General features: G+C 37.7%; 1 protein-coding gene and 2 pseudogenes across 2 annotated transcripts; 2 read left to right on the top strand and 1 right to left on the bottom strand.

Moving 5' to 3' along the window:
• Positions 1 to 28: 28 nt before the first annotated feature.
• On the top strand, positions 29 to 24,719 carry CALU (calumenin). 2 transcript variants are annotated; one of them, XM_006910539.3, is made up of 7 exons: positions 29 to 161; positions 8,616 to 8,848; positions 13,126 to 13,319; positions 16,355 to 16,521; positions 17,205 to 17,265; positions 20,853 to 21,052; positions 22,348 to 24,719. In XM_006910539.3, the coding sequence occupies exons 2-7, from the start codon at positions 8,628 to 8,630 to the stop codon at positions 22,450 to 22,452; spliced, it is 948 nt and encodes a 315-aa protein (XP_006910601.1). In that variant the 5' UTR covers positions 29 to 161; positions 8,616 to 8,627; the 3' UTR covers positions 22,453 to 24,719. The 2 variants fall into 2 exon arrangements, with proteins under 2 accessions (XP_006910601.1, XP_006910600.1); XM_006910538.3 differs by lacking the exon at positions 13,126 to 13,319 and adding an exon at positions 12,859 to 13,052.
• On the bottom strand, positions 3,631 to 3,747 carry LOC112478858 (annotated as a pseudogene).
• LOC112478716 lies at positions 15,227 to 15,345 on the top strand (annotated as a pseudogene).
• Positions 24,720 to 25,059: the final 340 nt, after the last annotated feature.

The raw sequence follows: 25,059 nt of genomic DNA, 5'->3' as shown, positions 1-25,059 counted from the left end.
TGCGTCCGCAGCGGGTTTGCTGTTGATTGGTCAGGAGCCCCAGGCAAGGCGGGGGGCGGGGCACGGAGCCCCTTCCGGTTGGGCGGTGCTTGAGCGCGTGAGTAGAGCCGGTGGATGAGCTAAGGCTGGGGCATCCTGGCCTGTGGGCGATAGGAGGAAAGGTAAGTGTGAAGGTGCTCGGCCCTTTCTCTGCAGCCTCCTTCTTTTTCCCTTTCTTTTTGTCCTCAGGCTTCGCTCCCAAGGCAGCCTGAGTCTCCGTCCGCCCGGGCCTGTGTTTCTGCTAGCTCGAGGACCCGGGCCTGAACCGGCGCCCGATCCCTGGCTCTCGGCGCGCGCAGCCTGGGTTGGAGGCCGCGTCTCGCCTCCGGCACGCTCTAGAAAGGGTCTTGGGTCCCGGCGAACTCTAGCTCCTGGCTTTTGTGCCTGGCTTGCCACGTCCTCGTTCTCCATCCCCGCCACTCGCCGAGTCCTTCGGACTACGGGGTTACTCTCGTTTAGCTCTTGAAGGTCGGAGGGCCGCTGGTTAGTTAGAGTTATTTGTAACTGCTCCCAGCCACCTCCCCCTCACGGGCTTGCTTGTGTCCGCCAGCCCCGCCCCAAGGCCACATCCCGAGAGTACGGTGTATCTGCCAAGAAAGTCGCGTTCGCTGACTTTGAGGGTGTAGAAACAAGGGGGGAAAGGAAAGCATGAAGACAATATGTGATTTTTAGAAAAATTATGTAATTTTAAAGAAAAGCCGAATGTTTCGAGCATACATGTCTAGCTAGGTACTTAAGTCAGCGACGGAAAATAAAAGCTTTGTAAGGGGATAGTATTTTTACCTTGCTCTGTTGCTCTTTGCTCCAGACCCTAGTTCTGATTTTTAGCATGCCCTCAAGTGAACTTAATTCCTTACAGCTGCCATGATTAAGAGTCTAGTAGTGTATATAGTTTTGAAAGCCGCTTTTGCATCAAGGCAAAAACTTCTTGGGTCTTCTGATAAAACCTGAGGGCTTTCGATCTCAATTCCTAAGTGTGTAAACTCCCAGAATAGTGTCTTTAAGAAATGAATTTCATTCACTTCCCGGCGTAGACCATAAAGCCAATGTTAACGAATCTTAAATTATTTTTTTTTAGCTGGGAGGTAGAGAACTGTGTCATCGCTGATAAATTCGTCTTTGCGGTAGAATGGGACTTGAAACATGACAGAGGCATGTTTGACTTCGACTTTATTCAGAGATTCAGTTAACCAAGTACCAAACAATGGCCATCACTGAAGAATTTATGTAGTACTGTATAGTGCAAATGAGGGTCCAGTGATAACCTGTAAATGGTATTTGTGTGTGGAGAGGATGAGTTTGCTTAGGCCTAATCTGTGTTTTACTGTGATTCAGGAGTCTTCAGTAGGATCCTTTGAACTATCACAACTGGGAGAACTATGAGCCAACAAAGATGAACTGAGTTATGTTTGAGTGGATGGTGCTCAGATACAACTTTGCAATCAACTCATCACTTTCAGTGTAATCATTGTTTGCCATTCATCCAATGATGTGTCAAAAGATACTTATTAATGGTATTTTCTATACATTGCACCAGTATGGATCATCAGTACATTGATATTAACACAGATTTTCTGTAACATGGATATGCCAGGGGAGTTGGAAGGGCAGAGGTGTAGCCAAGGGATAGCTATTGGAGATGCTAGCTAGGCCGTGAGGTCCTCCATCCTCTATGAACTCTTAAATATGGATGTTGTTGATGTTGCAATTTATGTATTAGCTAGGACCGCTGAAATAACAATTTGTTGCTGGCTGCTGGCCACATCCGGTAAGGGGAATTGGGGGGTGGGGAGCATACAGGCAGGAACTTACATTGCTGCCAAGTACTGTCCTACTAGTCTGGTAAAATGTATTGGTATATAAAAAGTGCAAGACCGTATTAGGGACTGTAGAGGGATATTGATTTAATATTAGCTGAGATCCTGCCTTCCAAAAGTGTAGCATCTATAGGGGAGTTAAGGTAGCCTTTGGTTATTATTGAGGAGTGGTACAAACAAGTTTTCAAAGTTTAGAGGAATGGGTACAGATCATTTCTAGCTAGAGTGATGAGATAGATCTTTTCATCTAGGATTTAAAAATTATTTATAGACATTTGGCATTGAAGAGAGTTTGAGCTAAAATAACTACCAAATTCTCAAGGACTTTATGCATGCTACCCGTGCACGGCAAAACGACAACTAGAAACCAAGGCTCTTGTCCCTACATTTTGCATAACATTCCTATGGCAATTAATTATGTATTAAAGTTTCATCAGCCAGAAAGAAATCTTTTTTCTTCCCAGAATTTTTAGAACTTTTTCTTAAAGAAAATTTTTTACTCTGTAGACAGAAAAATTTTGCATTTGTACTGGGTTGCTTTGGTTATAGAATTAATGAAGCCTGAATAACACTTGGTCATTCTCAAAGCTTTTCTACTATAGCCAATTATTGTACTTTTATATATTCAACCATTTTATGAATATATGCCCTCAGTCACACAAATAATTAATTAGAATGTATTAATTAATTAATGTAATTCTGTTCCATCAATAGAGAAACATTGAATACATGGGTTGTCATTATCTCTTTTATCAAATTTTGAAGGATGACATTACTTTAATGTGATAATCCATTGGTGTGCTTGTGCCAAAGTTTGTAAGTGAAGAATGTCAGATAACCAAATAGCTTTAATTTCTAGATTTCATAACCGGGCCCTAGTATACAGTTAGATTGCTATCAGACTGTCCTCCCCACCCCCCAGTACACAATTGATGCATAATGCTTTTGCTGCATTATAGAGAATGCCTTTTTTCCTGACTATCCAACTCAGAGAACTGGAATTTTATCACCACACCCATTTCTTCCACTTGTTAACATTGAGCAATGGGTCTTTGGTCAACCAGAATAACTGCAGGATCACTCAGTGCTAATGTTCTTGAGAAGTTGAATTTAATCCAGGCATTTAATTTCCTGGAAACAGTTTACTTTTAAATGTTCTGTAACCAATTGATTTTTTAAAGAATGACTGAAGGAGAAGTGGCAAGAATTTAGAGCTTTCAAGGAAATTTTTGAATGGAAAATATAAACTGATTCTTAAGGCTTATTGTTATTGAAAGAAATTCAAGCTTATGTCATTAATCTTTTCTTCTTATAAATTTACTGGAACAATTCATGAAAATAACTTTGCAGAAGACAATTATTGATGGCATATTGCAAAAGAATGATAGTTACTTGATTTCTGTTCTAGCCCTTTTGTTTGTCTAACGTGGCACTATCCAATCGAAATATAATACAAGCTATGAGTGTAATTTAAAATTTTCATGTGAAAATTTAAAACAGGTGAAATTAATTTTAACATTTAATACATACACAATACCACATGTTTGATGATAAAGTACAACACTTATTACCACATCTTAATTCACACCAGCCACATTTCAAATGCTTAGTAGCCGCATGCGGCTAGTTGCTACTGTCCTGGACAGTGCAAGTCTAGATTTTTTTTTTTTTTTTAATCTTTTTTTTTTTTTTTTTTTAGGTGAGGCATCCCTTGGTTGACCTCACAGATTACAAGGAACTTGTCAGTTTACAATCCTCTATTTTTTTATTTTTACACCTACAGCACCTGGTCTTCCTAGGTGGTCTCCCATCTAAGTACACCAGGCCCTACCCTGCTTAGCTTCCGAGATCAGACGGGATCGAGTTTGTTCCGGGTGGCATGGCCATAGACTAGATTTTTTTTTTTTTTTTTAATAAGAAAAACTATTAGATGTTACCCTTGGTGAGGGTGGGGCAGAATTTTAGAACAACTTACAGGTCATTTGAGAAATGGGAGATGGGGAGATGCATTTTTCACAACTATTGATTTACCTTCTAGGTCACATGGTAAAAACTCATATAAAACCAAGTCCTTCATATATGTCATGTTATCTTTGGATATATAGTTGAGGGAAGGAGAAAGAGAAGGGTCATTTAACTTTATCATTTGGTTTTAGTGGTTGAAAAAAGATGCTTCAGAAATAACTGCACTAATGTAGTTCTTCAAATGCCTTGTGTGAAAACTGGTTTTGTATTTCTCACATCTTCCCACATAAAATATCTTGTTTTGAGGGATATCCTTTGTTTCTACTTAAACATTTTTGTTTCTACTTAAAAATCCATATGTATGTGGATTTAGATAAATCTAGTAGTCTTTTTTAGTGTCTGTAATCATAAAACAAGAGCCTTTTGTTAAAGTTTCTAATAGCCAGGGATTGGTATATTTATATGCGTGGGCGTATATTTATATGTGGGCGCAAAGAGCATATATATTTAAGTTACTTTTGCATTGCTCACTGTCTTTGTCAATCAAATAATCCTTGATGACCTTTGCAGGCAATTTCATCAGTGGTAGACAGATTGCAGTGTGACAGCAGGTGGTGAGGAAACAGACCGCAACATAGACAACAACTAGAGAAAGTGGGTAAAGGGAAGGGAGGAGCATATAAGGTCTGGGAGAGACTGATTTGGGATCGTGGAGACCTGAAAAATATTGGTTAACAAAATGGAGGAGCCTATAAAGGGTTGGGATTGAAAGTTTAATTGAGAGAGGGGAAGGAAAGAGAGCTGGATAAATGATAAAGCCAGATCACTGGGCTTTTACTCTGGATTTCTTTTCTTATTCTTGTATCAAGATGTTAAGCCTCAGATTTAAATATAGTTTTCTCTCTAAATAACAGTAAATAAATTTGTTACATTGCTGTAGTCATATGTATCAAAACTTTGTATAGTACCTTTTCCAGCCCCTAATGGTGTTAGTGGGCTTAAGCATTTAGTCATAGTGTAACATTTGGGGTTTACAAGAGTTAGGGTATTAATGCAAGAATTGTTACAATATTCTAGGGATGTAATTAATGATTTCTAAAATTTTCCTAAGTCTACAGCCATGCCACCCTGCACGTGCCCTATCTTGTCTGTTCTCGGAAGCTAAGCAGGGTCAGGCCTGGTTAGTACTTGGATGGGAGACCAGGTGCTGTAGGCATTTAAAAAAAAAAAAAATGTTTTCCTAAATGTGAAGTCCCCTTATTAATAGGTATAAGGAAACTCCTCTGTTGCATTGAATCTTGATTTTACTTGATTCTGTGAACCTGTAACATAGATATTGTTTGGATGTATCACAAAATGTCAACAACGTGTAATCCCTTCCTTGCCTCTAATGAGTTTTATTTGTCTAAAGAATTATTAGTAGTTTGAGATAGAAGTTTCATTTTGCTCTAAAATAAAGGCATATTTACTTTGATGTTTAAGAGAGCGACGAAATCTCTAATTTTCTCTTTATTGTTCCACTGATTTGGTTGATCAGTTGAATTATTGAGGGGTAGGCTGGAGTGTTATTAATGTTTAAAAAGTAGCACACATAAAAAGGCAACACACGTGAGTGTGTGTTCATTTACAAAATATAGATAACACAACAGAGTATATTAAAGTTCACTCCACCCCAGCCTCACCACCCCACCCCATCTCTTTTCCCTTGAGTGTAGGGGTTACCACTGTTTACAGATAGATGTTTATTCTCCACACCATTTTTGTGCATATATGTTTTATACAACTATAAACAACCTGGGGAGGCTGCTTGGTTTTGTTTTTTACATAAATGAGATCTTGACACTGTTTACAACTTGCTTTTTTGTTCACTTAACACACCTTGGTGAGTTCTCAGTTTCAGTGCAGATAGAGCCACCTCATTCTTTTTAACCTCTGTAGTGTCCCATAGTATAGACTTAATGCATATTTGTTCTCTGGTTTAGTTTTCCTTTCTTAAAAAAAATTTAAAAGTTTTTTTCCAGTTACAGTTGACATTCAATATTATATTATTAATTTCAGGTATACAGCATAGTGGTTAGATTCACATAACTTAATAAGTAATACCCCTGATAAGTCTATTACCCATTTGGCACCAAACCAAGTTATTACAATAATATTGACTATATTCCCTGTACTTTACTTTCCCATGACTATTTTGTAACTACCAATTTATACTTCTTAATCTGTTTTGTTTTCCATGTTTTAATATAAGCTGTCATCATTGAACATCTGTATACAAGTATCTTTATATACAAATTTGAGTGTTTTGATGAGATAGCATGAAACAGAATGTTCATAAACTTTTAGAAGCTTACCTGAGTGCCAGCATTGGTGGAAAAGTAGCATCTTCTCCTTTCTCTAAGGATCTTCAGGTCTGCTTTCACATTTCTTCCTCTCATGGGTTTTCATTAGTCTTAACAACCATCCAGTGAGAGTACTTTTTTTTTTTTTTTTTTTTTTTTTTTTTGAGAACGGGCCCTTGGGAAGGGACTGCCTCCTGTTAGCTCCTTCACTACGTTACTCTGTTTTATTGACACTGTTCCAGTTTCTTTCTTTCTACCTTTAAAGAGTCCTTGTATAACATACTCATCATTAACTGTTTAGCATTGATTAGCTCATTGAATCTAAAGGTCTTTGTAAATCCAAGGTAATACAGTGTAACTTTCTTTAGCTACTACTTGGGGGTCATAAGAAAGGTGGATACATTGAAGTATGTCTAGCCTATTAGCATATTTAATTTCCTTATCCCCTGGCACAATTCACTCTCTTCATTCTAGTTCCCAAATTTTGAGGCAGAATCAGATTTATGCAGTTTCTTCATATTAAGTATGATTTCAGGTCAAATTTCTTAAGATACTATTATGGCTGTTTGAAAGTTTGGTTAGAATAGTGGTTCTTAACCTGGCTCTCTTTTAAAAATATTAATAGAGGTGGGATGTAGTAGTCATATTTTCTAAAAACTGTCCAGGTGATTCTAGGGTGCAGTCTGGATTGAGAACCACTGAGATAGAAGCTATGCTGAAAAAGTTTTTATATTAAAAAATATTTACATATAAGATGTGAGCCCTTAGACTAGATTGTTCCACTAGTGACATCCTGAGGAAGGTGAAGTCTGTGGCTGGTTTAATCTGCAGATTAGGACAAGTAATGCTTTTAACTTTCATATGATTCAGTGTTCCCCTGTACTGTAACCTTGCATTAGTTTCCTAGAGCTGCTGTAACAAATGACCACAAACTGGGTGGCTTAAAAGGTCAGAAATTTATTTTCTCAAGTTCTAGAGGCTAGAAGCTAGAAGTCAAGGTGTTGGCAGAGCCATACTCTAAAGGCTCTAGGGAAGGATCCTTTCTTCCCTCTTCCTAGTTTCTGGTTCCTTGATTTGCAGGTGCATCACTCCAATCTGCTTCTTTTCATAATGTGGCATTCTCTTATCTGTGTGTCTTTGTCCAAATTTCCATCCATTTATAAGGACATCAGTCATTGGATTAGAGCCCACCTTAATCAAGTATGACCTCATTTTAACTTGATTGCTTCTGCGAAGATCCTATTTCCAAATAAGTCATATTCACAGGTACCAGGGGTTAGGACTTCAGCATATCTTTTCGGGGGATGCAGTTCACCCACAACAAGCCTCATGCCTAATAACCACCTATCGAGAAAGGGAGCCATTGGTCATAAAGGGAAATGAGCAAGAGATACTTGGCAAAAACTTACTCTCATCTTGGGGTGGGGGGGTGGCGGTGGGGGGAAGCATTCCGAATTCATGTTCTACTGAAGGATTAGTTAAAATATGAAAGCCTGAGCAAATCTTGACCCTGGATCTTTGATTTTACAGTTTTTTCTCTAAAGACCTTACTTAACCTCTGTGGACAGTACCATGGGGTATCTGTAGAGTGTGCCAAACAGGCTCTATCCCGAATTTCTCTGCAATTTTTTTTTCTCTGCAGTTTTTTGGTCACATTTTTTGATAAAAGTGTTCCAGCCTTGTGCTTGTTCATTAGGATCACCTGTGACTGCAGTGATTCTGAAGGTACAGAGTAGGGCCTGGGAAACTGTACTTTGAACAGTATTCCAGGTGGTCCTTACACCTGGAAAAGCTTGGGAGACACAGTATATGGAGTGATAAAGCAGTTGTTATTCATCACTGTACCATGTGAATGGTTTGATCTTTGAAGGTGATTTAAGATTGAGCCTGAATGTGGGAGATGGCTGGGTGCTATAGGCCAAGGACACCACTTAAATATTTTATTTGCTCCTAATCTGATGATCATGAGAATCACTTGGGTAGCATTTAAAACTACAAATGCCTGGATTCAACTTCAGGGATTCTAATTCAATAGGGAAAACTTTTTCAAAGCTTCCGAGGTCATTGTAATAACCAGCCAGGTTTGAAGACCAGTCCACTGATGTAGTACAAAGAGTATTTGGAGTCAGTAGGTCTGGATTTGAATCTTGGTCTTTTCTCTTTTAAGTCTTATCAACTTGGGCAGAAGGATTAAAGTTCTACTTTGGTAATTTTTAAAAGAAGACTACTTACAAGGTGGATGTTTATAATTCCTTGTCAGCCTACAATCAAATGAAGGAAATTGATGAAAATTTCTTAACATAAAACCAGAAAGTCTGATATTCTGCTGAACTTATTTTGTGGATTAATTTATAATAGATAATATCAAATTTAACTGGATATGAACTTTTAATTAATTGTTTAATTAATAAGCATACTGCCTCCTGAATTAATTACATCTCTTAAACTTTAGGATCTGATTATCATGGACCTGCGACAGTTTCTTATGTGCCTGTCCCTGTGCACTGCTTTTGCCTTGAGCAAGCCCACAGAAAAAAAGGACCGTGTGCACCATGAGCCTCAGCTCAGCGACAAGGTTCACAACGATGCTGAGAGTTTCGATTATGACCATGATGCCTTCTTGGGTGCTGAAGAAGCAAAGACCTTTGATCAGCTGACACCAGAAGAAAGCAAGGAAAGGCTTGGGTAAGGTGTCCACTCTCGGGGGACTAGTTAGGGTAATGACATTCTTTATAAATCAGCGTATTCTTTTTTCCTCTACTGGCTCAGTCACCTAGTAAAGCTATTGAACTACATCTTCTGAAAATAATCACAGAATTGCTACCACTAAAATTAAGTGCTTGCTTTCATACATTTCTCTATTGAACAACAGTTTTTATTTCATTCTACAAAGCAAAGTCATTTTTGCCTAGAAATATTAAATATTAATATCCTAATATTAAAGGACCCAGCTTGAACTGCATCATCTTGATCCCAAAGGAACATTCCATGGTAGGGAAAAGAGGGGCTTCTTTTAATTTTAAAAAACTATTTGTGACCTATTTATTGTTGCCAAAGCCAAGTCTTTGGATAATAAACTACAAATTAGATCCCTGGACAAATTTCTGTAAAGTTTATGATTTCTGAGAATGTCCTTCACCCTCTTCATTTTCATTCTCAGGTATTTGCTTAATTAAAAACAAAAACAGACCGACCTTGTCTTTCAGAAGATTATGAAAATTATGGTCTTAATGTTAGAGTACGAGTTGGGCCATGGTCGGGTTCTGTTGCGCTCTCAGCAGGTGTCTTTCACCTAAAGCATTTTAGTAGAGTCCCAGCTGATTATTTCTCACTGAGGATCTGAGAATGTCTTTTGGCTCTTCCACAGCCTTGCTTTTTAAGATTAATTTAGTGAATGTTTTCTCAGTGACCACTGGTGGTGAAACATTCTGGACTATATTCAAGAGATTGGTCTGGAAAGTTGTACCACATAGGAATTTCCAAAAATATTCTGCTGTTTCGGATAGTGCTATGATTAGAAGACATTAGAGGGTTTTCTTTCATTGGGTTATCTGCTAACTGAAGGGTACAATGTTTTATTCTTAAACACTGACAAAAGATTTTGCTGTGTAGAATGAGAAACTGTCCTAAAACATTTGAAAGTAGATGGAGAAAACAAGTATATTAAAGAGTCAGTCTTTTGTTAGGTTGCTTTTCTAACTTAGAGAGACCATGCTTGCTTTTAATTTTAATCTTATAACTCCTAACATTCCGTGCTGAAAATAGAGCTGCATGAGGATGTTCTCTGGCTTCGTGTCTTGCCTATGAATAACGTCCACGTCCAACTCACATTTTAGTCTACGCATATCTCTTTGCAATAATCTCTTAAATAATGAAGGGCCCTTGGGTTTGGTGTCAGTCAGAATGTTCTGGCTTTGTGCAGGTAGTGGAATAGCTCTGCTACCAGTTTTAAGTAGAGAGAATCGTTTCTTTTTGTCATCAGTAAATATCAAAAAAATTACATGAGCAGACTCCATATTTGATTGGAATAAGATAGTTAAAATCATGTTTTCCATGGAATGTGTAAGTGAACCAAGTACCATTTTTCTCCTCCCAAATTTAGAGATAATGACACATATCCCCAGTTTATAAGCTGACATACTGTTGGAAGCAAAAATTCCAGGTGAAACGTTGTTTTAGTAGGACTGTACACTAGAGGTTGGGAACAGCAGATTCCCCCTCTTCTCCATCTATTCTAGGAGGCAACTAATTTTTACCGTTTTACCACATTTTACATATTTTTTTCTTACATGTGTATTCTCAACCTCCCCTACACACAAAGAAGTCTATTTAATTTTCATTTACGTGTCCTTCTGATAAGGATTTATTTGTTTTGAGGGTAGTGGTCTTTAATATAAAAACCTTTGCTATAGAAATTAACTAGAGCAGTTCATCATTTTGGGGGGGCGGGCGGGATGGAACTGGGGGGCGCTTAATAGGCCCAGCCCCTTTGGAAGTCTAACGAAGCTAAGGACTCTTCTTCAGAAAAGTGCACACATGAATATATATCAAATTTTGCATTCTGAAAATTAAATTTCAGGACTATTACAAACCCCACTGGGGCCCACTTATTGACCCAGGTTCTTAAAAAACTGAAAGGTTTGCTTTGTGAAATGTAGAGGTATGTGTTACCTCTTAGGAGAAATAACATAAGATCCACTGAGTGCACTGTCTGTCCTGGAATAGATGCTTATTTAGTGGCATCATAACTACATTTATGGGGTTCTCTAATGTCATAGGAATATTAACACCATTTAGTTCATAAATTTACACAGGCTTTTAAAGATTAGAGTTTAGAGCTTCATGCCTAAAATAGATAGGATGTGTCCACTTCCAGTGTACTTTCACAGCTGCCTGTAGGCTAGGTGGCCAGCAAAATAAGAATGGCTTTTATATTTTTAAATAGTTGCTTTAAAAAATTATTCAACAATACACATGCGGCCTATAAAGTCAGAAGTACTTACTATCTGTCCCTTTTCAGGAAAAGGTTGCCAGCCTCTGGATTAAACGGTTTGGGATATTTCTGTTGGAATAAATAGAATGGCGTTCAGCCAACTTCCCTGAGAAAACCTAACTTGAATAGTCATATGCCCTTTTTTTTTTTTTTTTTTTTTTTACTCATAATCATTTTTTAATCCAAGTAATCTTTCTCTTTAAGCTATTTATAATTGCTAAAACTTTTTTTGGGACTGGGAGGGGTTCTGATACCTTGCCTTTTTTTTCTTAATGATACTGTGGCACTGTTGGTAGCCAATACTGACATTTGGATGTAAACTGGATCCCATTATAGATAATTTTGAAGTTTTTAATATGGATAGAACTTAATTTGTTTGAATACTATTTAAATTCTACAGAGTAAAGTTACAAAAAAGTTTTTGTTTTATGTTCATCTAGATAGAGGAGGATATTTAAAAGATGACGTACTGCTATATGTTCTATTAGCATTTTAGATCAGAAGCTACAAGATTGCACATTCTCTGAAGGAAAATGCTTGCTAATTATAGGTTTTAAGTTATGCCTAACACCAATATCAAGATGAATCTCTTCATGGTGTTGCTCATATTCTGTGATTCTAATCACTTTCCAGTGTATTCATGAAATGAACACAAACTGGGAAAAGATATTATTTGCTACCAAGTAATCTTTTTCAGTCCTGCAGTTAAAAGAACATAGGAGTATGCCACAATTTCAGTTCTGTTAGAAGTTTTGATTTAAAATTCCTATTCCAAACTGGGGCACTTAACTTGTGTGACTTTACATATATTTGCCTCTATGATGAGTAGGTGATTGCATCTTTGAACAGTTTTCATATGCACATATTTTGAAATCCTTAAGATAACAGATCTATAAGAAAGAAGTTAATGAAGGACGAGCTTTATCGATTCTTCAGCTTTGCTTTATCTTCTGCACTTGTAACCCTCTCAGCTTATTAACACTCTTATAATCAGGGATATACATTCTTCTCACATCATGTCCTCGGAGCTCTGTTTGTGGTTATATGTAAAAATCCAGTTTGACATAGTATATAATAAGCTGCTAGCCATTTTTTTAGAATAAACATGCTTCTGTCTTTGCATACCTGTTTTTCTTTTTTTTTAATCTGACAAGGTATAAATTGATCTCGGAACTATTTTTGATATCTTTATATTTTTAGCAAAAGTGTTATCTTTTTTAAAAAGCAGCTGAATTTTTTAAGCTTGGTTTAAGTTTTTGAATTTTTAGAAAACAATGCCAGTGGTTGCGATTATTACCAAGAAGTTGAGATTCTCCCAAAAGTAATAAAGAAAAATGAAAAGATTTGCATGTTTGTTACAAAGATAGAGAACCAGATAGGAATGGCTATTCACTCCTGAATGTTGACCGTTGGCTGAAACCTACCTCTAAAGGAATAGACTGGTTGGGTTTGCTTTTGAACCCAGGTACACCAGCCATGGACTGTGCTTGCCTTTATCCAAATGGCTCATTACAGCCTAGTAACAGGCCACTTAAGGGAAAGATTTTCATTTGCCTATCTGGCAGTTTTGTTTTGGAGACAATTTTTATTTCCATGCTTTAACCCCGAGCAACACCTATGATCACAGCACACACCTGGCTAAATAAGTCCAGAGCCTTTTGTCCTTTTAACTTCTTGCTGGATTTCTCTGCATTTTCTACAGAAAGATTGTAAGTAAAATAGATGGCGACAAGGACGGGTTTGTCACTGTGGATGAGCTCAAAGACTGGATTAAATTTGCACAAAAGCGCTGGATTTACGAGGATGTAGAGCGACAGTGGAAGGGGCATGACCTCAATGAGGACGGCCTCGTTTCCTGGGAGGAGTATAAAAATGCCACCTACGGCTACGTTTTAGGTAGGTCCCTACTATCTGGGGGAAAAAGCCTTGTGGAGCCGGCACCTTGAAACGTAACTGTTTTGTCTTGTAGAGTGATTGTAGATAAAATAGACGCGGATAAAGATGGGTTTGTGACGGAGGGGGAGCTGAAATCCTGGATTAAGCACGCCCAGAAGAAATACATATATGGCAATGTTGAAAACCAATGGCAGGAGTTTGATATGAATCAAGACGGCTTAATCTCCTGGGATGAGTACAGGAACGTGACTTATGGCACTTACCTGGGTAAGGGGCAAGATGTCAGCCTGGCAGAGACCATGGTCTTGAGTCAGAGAAACAAATGGGTCACGCAGTGAAGGAAAGGAAGAAACTGCTGAAGTAGTTCAATGCTGAGCTGATTTCTCTTTATTTTATTAATTTAAATATGTATATTGGGGGGTAATTAGTTTTGGTTTTCAGAAGTCTGGCATCTTCTATATCTTTAGCATTTCAGATATATTTGACCATTTTTCTTTCCGTCATCCCCTCAGACCATTTTGGAGATCTTATTTTAAAAGGCTGCATTGTTCCAACAATGCAAAGCAAGAGGCTTTAAGATTTCTCTTGACATGGTCACATTAAAATATTGGACCTTAAATTCATACCAAATTAGATTCCTTTATAATTGGTGAGAATAGGAGGCAAATTAGTCTTTCCTTAATAAAGGTCAAATATAACTCTCCTTGACAGAATTTAACTATTTCAGTATGTCTGCTTACTGAAGTTTGGAAATGAAATTTCCCATTCGTTTTCTCTGGCACATGAGTTTACCAGCCTGCTTGCAAATGCTTCAAGGCAAATAAATATGACTGACTGCTTTTTGTTGATTTGGTAGCTTGTGTGCTTGGGCCACCTGTTAGTAATTTCCTTTTATTACACTTGCCTGCTGCTGAATTCTAGGTGGCGATCTTACTGAGTCGATGACTTAAGCTGTTATTGTTAGTGAGATTCCTCCATTGCACATGGTCACAAATTTGGGACAAGAATGTATACATGTTACTTCTTGTATTTTATCCCGGAGATTAGGCAAATTTCTGAGCTAAAGCAGGCGTTTTCCACCACTGACTAACAGGCAGTGAGTACATAATGTCTGTGTCCCCCACTAGGTAGCCAGCTGTCCGTGTTAATTATAGGACCAAATGCATTTCTAGTGAAGAGACTTATTTCTGTGTTGGGCTTGTTCTCATTCATCAGGCTAGAGTGGCAGTCTCTCTCCAAGCTTGACACCTAGCCAAGAACCAAACATATCCTTCACCCAATTAAGAGCATGTGTATTAAAAATTCAGTGCAGATGGAGAGGCATTTGTGCTTCCTCCTCTCTGGCTAGAACCCAACACCCTCCTGATTTATTTGGAATTAATTATAAATAAAAAGTAAAGGGTAAACTATTGGTGATCTAAACAGGATGATTTGTTAATAAATCTCAGCTCAGAACTAGGCACTCATTTGCTGCTCAGAATTAATCTTCAACTCTTTGTATGATTATGTGCATAAAAATTTGTTGAGAGCTCTTTGCCTGACTAGGCAAATGATTCAATGTAATGGGTATTTCTATTGACTGAGACTCTGCATAAGATGAAACACTGGCCAGAGAAGTAATGTCTTTATAAGGCATCTTTCCCTGGAGGCATGCGGGTGGACAGTGCCCAGAGGATAAACAGTTGTCTTATAAAAGTGCTGTGGGTTTTTTTTGTGACTATATTCTTGACTCAATTTAGAGTTAAGATATAAGTCATCTAGCTTTTAATTAAAATCTGTCAGAATCTGTTTTCCACAAAAGGACTGGTAACATTGTCTGCCACAAGTAAAAGATGAAAAACAAAGATCCATCATGCCTTTACCAAAACTAGATCAAGAGCCTACCCAAAACTGCGTGTAGGCTGGCTAGTGCAGTAAACTGGTGCTTAAGATAGATACAGCACTCCAAGCAGTGATGATAGGCACATGAGTTTAGCCACTGAAAATAAAGTTTGTCTTCCTTGTTGTGAATGTTATCAGGCTCCTTGATTTCAGTTACTATGTTTTATTCTAAGGAAGAAAGAAGAGCTCTTAGCTCAGAATCTAGTCTTACTGTATATGTTGTCTTCTGTTATCTTTCTTATATCTGTTACATAGTTGGTACTGAAACATTATTTGTTTAGAAGAGATAACTTGTCTATGGCCATGCCACCCTGAATATGCCCAATCTCGTCTGATCTCGGAAGCTAAGCAGGGTCGGGCCTGGTTAGTACTTGGATGGGAGACCACCTAGGAAGACCAGGTGTTGGTGTTTAAAAAAAGAAGAAGAGATAACTTAGTATCTGAGAAAGTAAAATTTTCCTTAAATTCTCCATCTTCAACTATGGCTTTGAGTAAACACATTTAGGATTCCCAAAGCCTCATAGTTCAATAAGCTGTCTTTACTGAATTTTGACACTCAACAAAGAGTGAAGCTTCAAGCGGCTCAACTCTCAAAATAGCAAGTCTTTTTTTTTTTTTTTTAACTGTGCTTTAAGTATGGAAAGATTGAACTACAGTGTCAAAAGTCAGCAGTGTGATGTTATTAAAGAGGCCCTGTGGGTCTTTTTATAAAACGAGTACCATATCTTTTTTTTTTTTATTTGGTCAATATGTTGCAGGAACAGTCATGCCTTACCTTTAGTGCGATGTTTTTAAAAGCAGTGATGTTCTGTTGCTTGAATATAAGTGGCCTGTAATGGGATAGAAGGCCTTTGATGTCTAGCTTAACGGGAGCCTAATGTTTAATAAAAATAGCAATAGCTATCATTGAAAGCCAACAACATGCCAGGCATTCTTCTAAGTACTTAACTTAGATTTATCTGCTCATGTAAACCTCATAACAGTCCTGTGAGGCAGGCACCATTATCATCTCCATTTTACAGATGAAGTACTTGCCCAAAGTTACACAGCTAGAAAGTGGTAGTTTGGATTCAAACTCAGACAGTACGACTTCAGAACTACCACTGCCCCTCAGATACAACTAGAAAACTCGGGCCTTCAAACAGCTTTAACACCGATAACAGTGAAGTATTACATAATGGATTACATTATCCAGAAGCTCGAGTTCCATGTTGAATGGCAAACATTTACATTCAACTTTGACCTGACTTTGAGGTCTTTGATTACCAAAATGGGATTTCTGTACTGCTGTAATTTTACCTGTGTAATCAAGTTATTTCTTCATTGCTTGGTTTATCTATCTTGCAAATTGATTACCCTACCCACACATTTTCATGTTTTCTTCAGGCTTTTAAAGTTTAACCTAAAATTTTGTTTTCTAGATGACCCAGACCCAGATGATGGATTTAACTACAAACAGATGATGGTTAGAGATGAGCGGAGGTTTAAAATGGCAGACAAGGATGGTGACCTCATTGCCACAAAGGAAGAATTCACAGCTTTCCTGCACCCTGAAGAATATGACTACATGAAAGATATAGTAGTACAGGTTAGCAAGAGAAAGGATTCTCAACAGAAATTTAGTTTCTCCTTTTGTTGCTTACGCTGTCTTTCCTCATTAGCAGTTCCTCTATATGTGGAGATTGACTTGCTGTACAGGTGCTGGCCAGGTTGAGTCCAATCTGTCACTCTTTTTCTGTGACTTTGATCAACTCATTTATCTTAGGTATGTTAGGCTTTCTGTTTAGTATGATAATACTTGCCATCATATATGTATTTTGCCATCTCATTGGTGGCTTCATTTTGTAAGCCTGAGAGAAAATCCTGTTTTTAAAAATATCTCATGACCAGTAATCAGATACTGAATAATAACAGTGATACTGAAGAATTCTCATAGAAGGCAGTTACCAATAAAACATGGACTTATAGCTATCGACATACTCACTGGTTGCTGGTCACATCTCCTGTTAGTATGACTTCAGCATGACTAGGACTACCAGATAATTGTGGGCTTGGTGAGTAGTTCATTATTAAGCAGTGCCAATGTTCCTCTAAGAAGACTCATAGTTATTTTTGATTGAGGCATAAACATTGAGATAATTTACCATTTTTCAACTAGAAAAACAGCTATTTCTTCTGGTTTAACCATATGTGTGTTTGTGTATTTTAATGAATGATGAATAATTGTCAAAACTAATTCATCCAGGTACTAACTTTCATTCTTCTGTCTAGGAAACAATGGAGGATATAGATAAGAATGCTGATGGTTTCATTGATCTAGAAGAGTATATTGGTAAGTTTGCTTCCAGCCTTTTTCTTAGAAGAGGCCGAGAAGCTTTGGAATATGTGTTTACCCATAGAAACAATTTACCTCATGGATCACCTGTTAGCACATCATTAAGCCAGACCAGTGTGAGGAATAGTGGGTTGTGATAAAGTATCTGTAGCAGCACTGTCCAGTCAAAATGTAAATGTGAGCCGTATATGTAATTTTAACTTTTGCATAGCCACGTCAAAAAAAAAGATATTAATTTCAATAAAGTATTTTATTTAACTTAATCTATGCTATACTATAATTTCAACATTATCATTACACATTATTAAATGTTTTTGTTTTTCAGATTAAGTCTTTAAAGGTATATTTTATACTTATAGCACATCTGTATTTGGACCAGCCATATTTCAGGTCTTCAATAGCCACATGTGGCCACTGGCTCCTATACTGGACAGCACTGATACAGTGCATCCTGGATCCCCTATGGAATTGAAAGTAAAGAATGGCAGGGAGCCTAGACTGGCATTAGGAGACCCAGGAGAAGATAGGGAATAGAATAAGAGACAGGTGGGTTTGAATAAGCAACCAGGATTGCCGATTTCCTCTCAATGTCTGTTCATTGTGTTCTATTCCTGTTTTCTGTCTAGGTTCTCTGACTAGTTTTTTTTTTAAGTCTTCTTTTTGCTACTTTTCCTTGTGGTTGTCTGTTTAAAAAATTGTGGGGGATGGGGTGGCCAGGAAATGCTACACCTCCAAGACTAATTTCTGTCAAGAAATTTCATGATTTCTCCACTGCCTTAAAAAAGGAGACACTTCTCTTACCAAGTAATTGAGCAAATTGTTTCACAGTTACTATGATGGAAAGGAAAATAAGTTAAAGAGGTTATGAATGTCTTTGTTACAAATGTCATTCTCTTTTGAAAGATACTAGATAATTTTATATTTCACGTTCTTATATTTACTCATAGTAACTTCATTCTTGTAAACCACTGGTCTTGTTTTTCATAAGCCAGTTTATTTTCAGTCGTCTGATTTTTACCTGAAATGTTTATTTTAAGCATGAAAGGGAGACTTAAACCCTACCTCCATCATCTGTCACTGAGGCTGCATTGAAAAAGTCACTCCTTTACTCCAATTTTGTTTAATTATACCCGCTCTTTATTTTCTAGAGTTATTTCAGTTGAATTACTCCATGAAAATTTAACTTTTTTTTCCTGACTCAGTGATGTACTTTGAGTTTTTATAGAAAGAGAGGTAAGCAATGAAACATAGGACTTTTTCCCCCCAAATGATAGTGTGTGTGTATGTGTGTATGTGTAGTTCATCAGCACAGTGAAAGTAAATGCCTGGGTGTATTTACTGAGCCTATTTCAAAGTTGACTTTTCTACTTTTAAATATTTTATCTTTCATTCTTGGCTTTTGCCATTTTATCACCATTGCTAAAACAGAGGGACTCATTTGAACTCCTTTAAACACTACACCTGTGTATGTAGTGTTTACTTTCACAAATCAACTAATGCAAACACTTTTATACCCAAATGTTGTGCTTTGTAAAGCTAAAAGTCTCCCAATATCTTTCAGTTTCTAGGGGTGTGCTAATTTATGTCCTATTGAGGAGTGAGATCCAAAAGAAATAAATGGTCTTTGCCTCTTAAATTTAGCATTAATAAGGAGTCCCCAGACTTATACTGTTGATTTTTTTTTTATTTTTTAAGTTTATTATGGGGCATTGCAAATGTACACAAAATTAGGTAGAATTTTGTCCCTATGCCCAATTCCAACAGCCATCATCAGCACATGGCCAGTCCTTTTGAATATACCACTTCCTTACTGCCTTTATTATTTTGAAATAAATCCCATTAATCACCTTATTTCATCTGTAAACATTTGGTTATGTATCTCTTAAGATATATGTGTATCTCTGAAAACTTTAAAAAAATAATCTCAAAAAAATTAATAATTCCTTAACAGCGCTATATAGAGTGAATCCTTTTAAAACAGAAAATTAAATAGTATTGTTCTTAACTATCTTCTCTACTCACCTAGCTTCAAAATACACTTACATTGGGTTGTATATTCTAGCTTCTGTTAAAAGCATGTCTTTTAAGCACACACGTATTCACTCACTCTCTAATTCACAACTTCCCAGTCTGTATACTGTCTCCTCGACCCTCAGAACAGCTAGGGCAGGGCACTGGCCCAGTGGTTCATACAAATATTACATTTTTCAAATGTGCCGTGTCCTGGGGGGGAAAAATGGCAAATTCTACTCTGAGGAACTCCTCCTTTAAGTTTAAGGCAAAAGGAATAGTTCTACTTTTAACCCTCAAATTCAGGAAAATGACAGTCCCAACTGTCAAATGACAAAAAGAATATAATTTAGTAACAGGCTTGATGTTACAAAGTAATAATCCATGTATTGGGGGAGTACAGTGCCTCAAGAGTAAGTACTCTTCCCAAGGGATTTTGGGCAAGAGCGAGTTTTATAGAGCATTAGAAGAGGCAACATAGAAAGAGCAGGTTTGGCTAGGAGGCAGGGGGTTCTTTCCAAGGTTAGCAGGTCCTGTTTTTTAGAGTCAAGCTGGAGGATTGTGATTGGTGTAAGATTACTTGGCAGTGAGGCCTTTCTTACAAGTGTAGGCTGATTTAGGCTTAGATTTGTGGCCTGGGTGGGCCACTGAGGTGCCCTTCATTTTGTGGTTCCAGACATACAAATTAACTTTATCACAACTGAATATCTACCTTTGCTTAGAACTCCTACAAACTATTTAGATTTATATTAGATGTGTTTCCATATTTTACACAAAATGTACCTACACTTACTTAGATGTAGTATAACTCAGGAATCTAAGCTTTTTCACTCACATAATTCCTAAAAGAATTTTGACCACAGTATTCCCTTACACATTTTAAAGGCGGAATCTGAACTATTTAGAAGTTTAAACAGTTGTATAAAATAATTTCTGTGTAAATGTTGACACTTTAAAATACCTTAACTCTTACAAATCTCATAAAATTTAAATACTATAACAACTTCTTACCCACCATCATTCATCTACTTTAACCAACTTTAGAAAATAGGAAATTTTTGGACTGGATAATAAATAATACCAAAAAAGTCGATTTGTAAAATGATAATGGGATTAAGACTATGTAAGAAAATTCCCATAATTTTTAGTTAGATTTTAAAATATACTTAAGTAAGTGGTTGGTAGACAGTTTTGGCTTATAACATACACTTCCGAAGTTTCCTTGAGAATTTAGAACACCACCTTTTTGAAACCAATGGAATGTAGGGAATAACTATCTTATAAACGTCTTTATCATACTTGGTGCTAGTCATCTCCCTTTATTTCTGCATTTTTTTAAGAGATAAACACTCTGCCCTCATATCACTCAAATCAGCTAGAAATATTCTTGTTGCAAGATCAATAATTAAGTTTCAGGAAAATACATTGCTTTCTAAGGTCTCCCTGACCTAAGATACCCTTGAAACTGCTGTTGGATTCCAAACGGATGAGGAAGGAGGATTAGGCCAGATTAGCATGAGGCGGTCTTTGGGAAAAGGCAAACCCATCTTTTCTATGTATGTCTGTGCATACAGGTGACATGTACAGCCATGATGGAAATGCTGATGAGCCAGAATGGGTTAAGACAGAGAGAGAACAATTTGTTGAATTTCGAGATAAGAACCGTGATGGGAAGATGGACAAGGAAGAGACCAAAGATTGGATCCTCCCCTCAGATTACGATCATGCAGAGGCAGAAGCCAGGCACCTAATTTATGAGTCAGACCAGAACAAGGTAAGTCTGCCGAGGCTCCAACCTAGCTGTGATGGAGGTCTCTTTCTAGGGGATTTCCTACAAAATTCCTGTTAAGGTATGTAAAGCATTTATGGTCTTAATTAGTCTAAGTCTGCTATGGACCTAAAGTCGGCAGTTGAAAACTTACAAGGCAGCGCTAGCTATCTGATCTCATTTTAGAAATCCCTTTGCCCAGTGTACATAGCGTTGGAGGAATTTAGGCTTCCGAAAAGGACCCCATTTTTATCTGTGGGTAGCCCATGCCCAGCATGCATCATCTGTTTGGATCCCCAGGGAATTTTCTTTGCTTTTTTTTCTCTTTGTTATTTCCTTTGTCCTTTCCCTGGTACAGGCCCATTTTGCCTACTCAAAGCTGGTTATTTCTTTCTTAAATCAAATATGCTTTTAAAATTAAGTCCTGTACAATAGGTTATAAATAAACGTTTCTCTGGAGCCTGCTAAAATTGTCCTTGATCAATTATCTGAGGCATTTAGTTCATTGAAAGAGTAGTGTTAACCCTAAGCCCTGTCACTTTTTTCAAAGATTTGAATGCTTTGCTCAGAATAGGCTGCAAATCTGTCTAAATTTGGTGATTTTTATCTTTTCCTTTTTTTATTGATTTCTTTTATCTAGGCCAGTCTTCAGTTTCAAAAGCAGTTTCTTATCACTGAGACTTTTTGAGGGTCAGTCTGTTTTGAGTGGCTCAGTCATTGCAGTAGCCAGGTGCTGTGTCCTGAGGTATCTGAGAAAAGGAAGCTCATATCATCTGTTGGGAATCTGGCTGAGAAAATTTTTGAAATGAGTGTCTGAGCCTTCATTTGGGTTGGTTGTGTCTGGAATCTTGATTGGTAGGTAGGGCATGGTGGAAGTGAGGGCTACGCTTGATATTAGCAGATTTTGTTGTTCTTGTTAGGCAATGACTTGACTCACTGAAGTATTTTACCCAGTTCTTGACTATCGTTTTACCCATCGGTATCTAGGAGATGTCCCATATTTTGCTCGAAAGGGAGGTGTTTCCTCCTCAAGAAACAAACCCGTATCTCTAGCATTGAGTTATTATTTAGCATTGAGTTATATAGTATTGAGCTATATTATTTCCATCCTTCCACTTTTAACTTTCTTGGTAAGAAAAAGGTATTAATTGCTATTTTCTTCTGTGTGCGTGTGTTGAATTCACTTAATTAACTGAGAATTAGGATATTAAACCTTGACTAATCTCTGTTCTATAGCAGTGTTTCTAAATTTGGAATAGGAAGTATATTTTGCCTCAATTCACTATTCTCTCTAATTTCAGGATGGCAAACTTACCAAGGAGGAGATTGTTGACAAGTATGATTTATTTGTGGGCAGCCAGGCCACAGATTTTGGTGAGGCCTTAGTACGACATGATGAGTTCTGAGCTGCGGAGGAACCCGTGTTTCTTCAAAAGTAATTTATTTTTACAGCTTCTGGTTTCACATGAAATTTTTTGCGCTACTGAGACTGTTATTACAAACTTTTAAGACATGAGAAGGCGTAACGAAAACCATCCCGTCCCCATTCCTTCTCCTCTCTGAGGGACTAGAGGAAGACTGTGCTTCTGAGGAACAACTCTAACTAGTACACTTGTGTTTGTAGATTTACACTTTGTATTATGTATAACATGGTGTGTTTATTTTTGTATTTGTTCTCTAGTTGGTAGTATGATATGAAGGCTCAAGATCCTAAACTCGTAGGCAAAAATTAGCCCTTCACCTTCTCTGAACCCTTACCATATAATTTTTATAATTATGACTTAACCAATTTTTTTTAAAGCCTGAGATCAATAAGAAATGTTCAGGAGAGAGAAAAAGGAAAAAATATACCCCACAATTTATATTTAGAGAGATAACACTTGATCTTGCCTGTTGAAAAGTATATTTCATCAGTGGTAGGAGCCATATATTCCATTCAGTTGCTACAGGTCCAGCAACTGATCCTGGCAAGGACAGATCCCTATGCTGTAAGAAAGTTTGGCTCAACTTCATTTCATTCATCCTTTTTTCCCCCCTTCCCTGTAGGACTGTTTGCTGATTTTGTCAAGCACAGCTATGGTAGGGAGAGTTAAGGCCAGTGTCTTGAAAATCAAGTAGGGTGATCTTTTTACAGAGCTATATATAGAAACAGCTGGAAAACTAAAAGAAAAATACAAGTGTTTTCAGGGCACACTTTTTCTGGACGTGCATCTGTTCAGGTGCTCAAGACTGTCTTGCCTGTTGAATCACTGTAAGGGCCCCATGCAGCTCCCATTCCCCTAGGTTATCCAAGGAATTTTGTTTTTACCACAGTTAAAACGTACTCCTTTCTAATCATGTCATTGAAAGTGCCTTTAACAAGAGAAATATCAGTGAATGAGGATTCTCTTAAGAAACCCTAAGATAAAATAAAGAGAAGATCATTGCACCACTTTATGTGAAAGCTTAGAACCTCCCAGTGTAGTGGGGATTTTTTTTTTCTTTTCTTTCTTTTTCAGACAGTGGTTAAATGCAGTATTAGTTGGGAGCTTGGTTGCAGTGTTCTTATTTTGTGGGCTAGTTTCCAAAAACCACATGCTGCTGAATTCACCAGGGATCCTCATACCTCAGAATGCTAACCACTGAACCGCCAGGCCTGTTTCTGTGTCAGCTGGAGAGCTTGAGCTCAGACTCAAAGATGAGAGGGCCTACAGAGAGTGCTCTTTAGTTTGAGGACCATTGCTCACCCTTTATCCTTTTGACCTGTCACTCCCAGTCCCCCATCACCCCCGCTTCCCCCTGCCAAAATAAGAGTTTGTCTTGGATCAACAGATTGCCAATCCTTATCAGAGAAGGACATTGCAGAAAGAGCTGAAGAAACCGTCCTCTGTTCCTTGCTCACTACCCATGTTTTACATAACACGAACTCTGTCTTTTTCGGTCCCTTTCTTATACAGATGGACCTCTTTTGAGAGAATTTATAGTATTCCAAGTTTTTAGCCCTCAGGTTACTAAGATAAATATATGTATATTTAACCTTTATTACTTCATGTATCTTTCTGGATAATATTCAGGTGGTGCTGGGTGATTATTATAATCTGAACCTAGGTGTATCCTTTGGTCTTCCATGATTGTGTTGAGGTGGGTTACTTGGCCAGGTATCACGTGACTTCACCCCAGCCTTTGCGTTGAGCTCTTGAGAGTGGATACACTCTTTTAAGTTTAACCCCAGTTTAGGGGGAATGGAAATTCTCTGCCCTCCAGATTCTCCATTTTTATCATTAAGACCAGAGATAACTAATAATGTCATTAACCCTGGCTTAGAGCACATCATGACTGGCAGGAGAGCCTTGCAGCTCGCTAGGGGCAGAGAGCCCAGGCCTTATGTTAAAGTCACGCACTTAGAAAGCAAACCTTCATCTGCTAAGACAGCCCCTTCTGGATACTGGGTGCTCAGCCGCAAGCATTGTACTCTAATCTCTAATGATCCCCATGGAGTATTATTATTACTTTTTTTTGTTTGTTTAAATCAAGTTTGGGGCTGGTGGACAGTAGCTGCACACCCACATTGTGTGTCCTGTGAACGCTAGCTCTCTTGAATTTGGATATCAATTATTTTTTATAGAGTGTAAACCAAGTTTTATATTCTATAATGCAAACAGGTACCTGTTTCTAAATAAAACTGTTTACATTCGTTGTGCGGTATGTATGGCCTTTATTCTCTTAAGAATTGGAACTCTTGCTTAGAATTATGGGTGCTACAAAATGTCACAAAAAAAGAGCTCTCTCAGAAGGTTTACCATACCCCCGCCCCAACCCTGGAAAGTTGCTGCCGTCTCTCAAATTGGTTACTCTTTTCTTCCTTGAAATCTAAACATCCTCATCACAGCTATAACTCTTCCCTCTTCCCATAGGGCATATAACTGCTCATTTCATAATTATCCGATACTAAACACAAGCCACTCCTTAATGTACACGCAACATTTATCTTGATTTTTATGTCAAAAAGCCTCTTTTTCAGGGGGTGAAGAAGG

This window comes from Pteropus alecto, unplaced genomic scaffold (assembly GCF_000325575.1).
Source record: "Pteropus alecto unplaced genomic scaffold, ASM32557v1 scaffold22, whole genome shotgun sequence".
Taxonomy (NCBI): domain Eukaryota; kingdom Metazoa; phylum Chordata; class Mammalia; order Chiroptera; family Pteropodidae; genus Pteropus; species Pteropus alecto.
This window is presented reverse-complemented; position numbering and strand designations above follow the sequence as displayed.

What these genes read in the sequence shown, in the direction of transcription:
- CALU (XM_006910539.3), top strand. Translation starts at nt 8,628, where the DNA reads ATGGACCTGCGACAGTTTCTTATGTGCCTGTCCCTGTGCACTGCTTTT. An exon ending in GACTTATGGCACTTACCTGG is followed by an intron (nt 13,320 to 16,354) that starts GTAAGGGGCAAG and finishes TTTGTTTTCTAG; the next exon opens with ATGACCCAGACCCAGATGAT. An exon ending in TGATCTAGAAGAGTATATTG is followed by an intron (nt 17,266 to 20,852) that starts GTAAGTTTGCTT and finishes CTGTGCATACAG; the next exon opens with GTGACATGTACAGCCATGAT.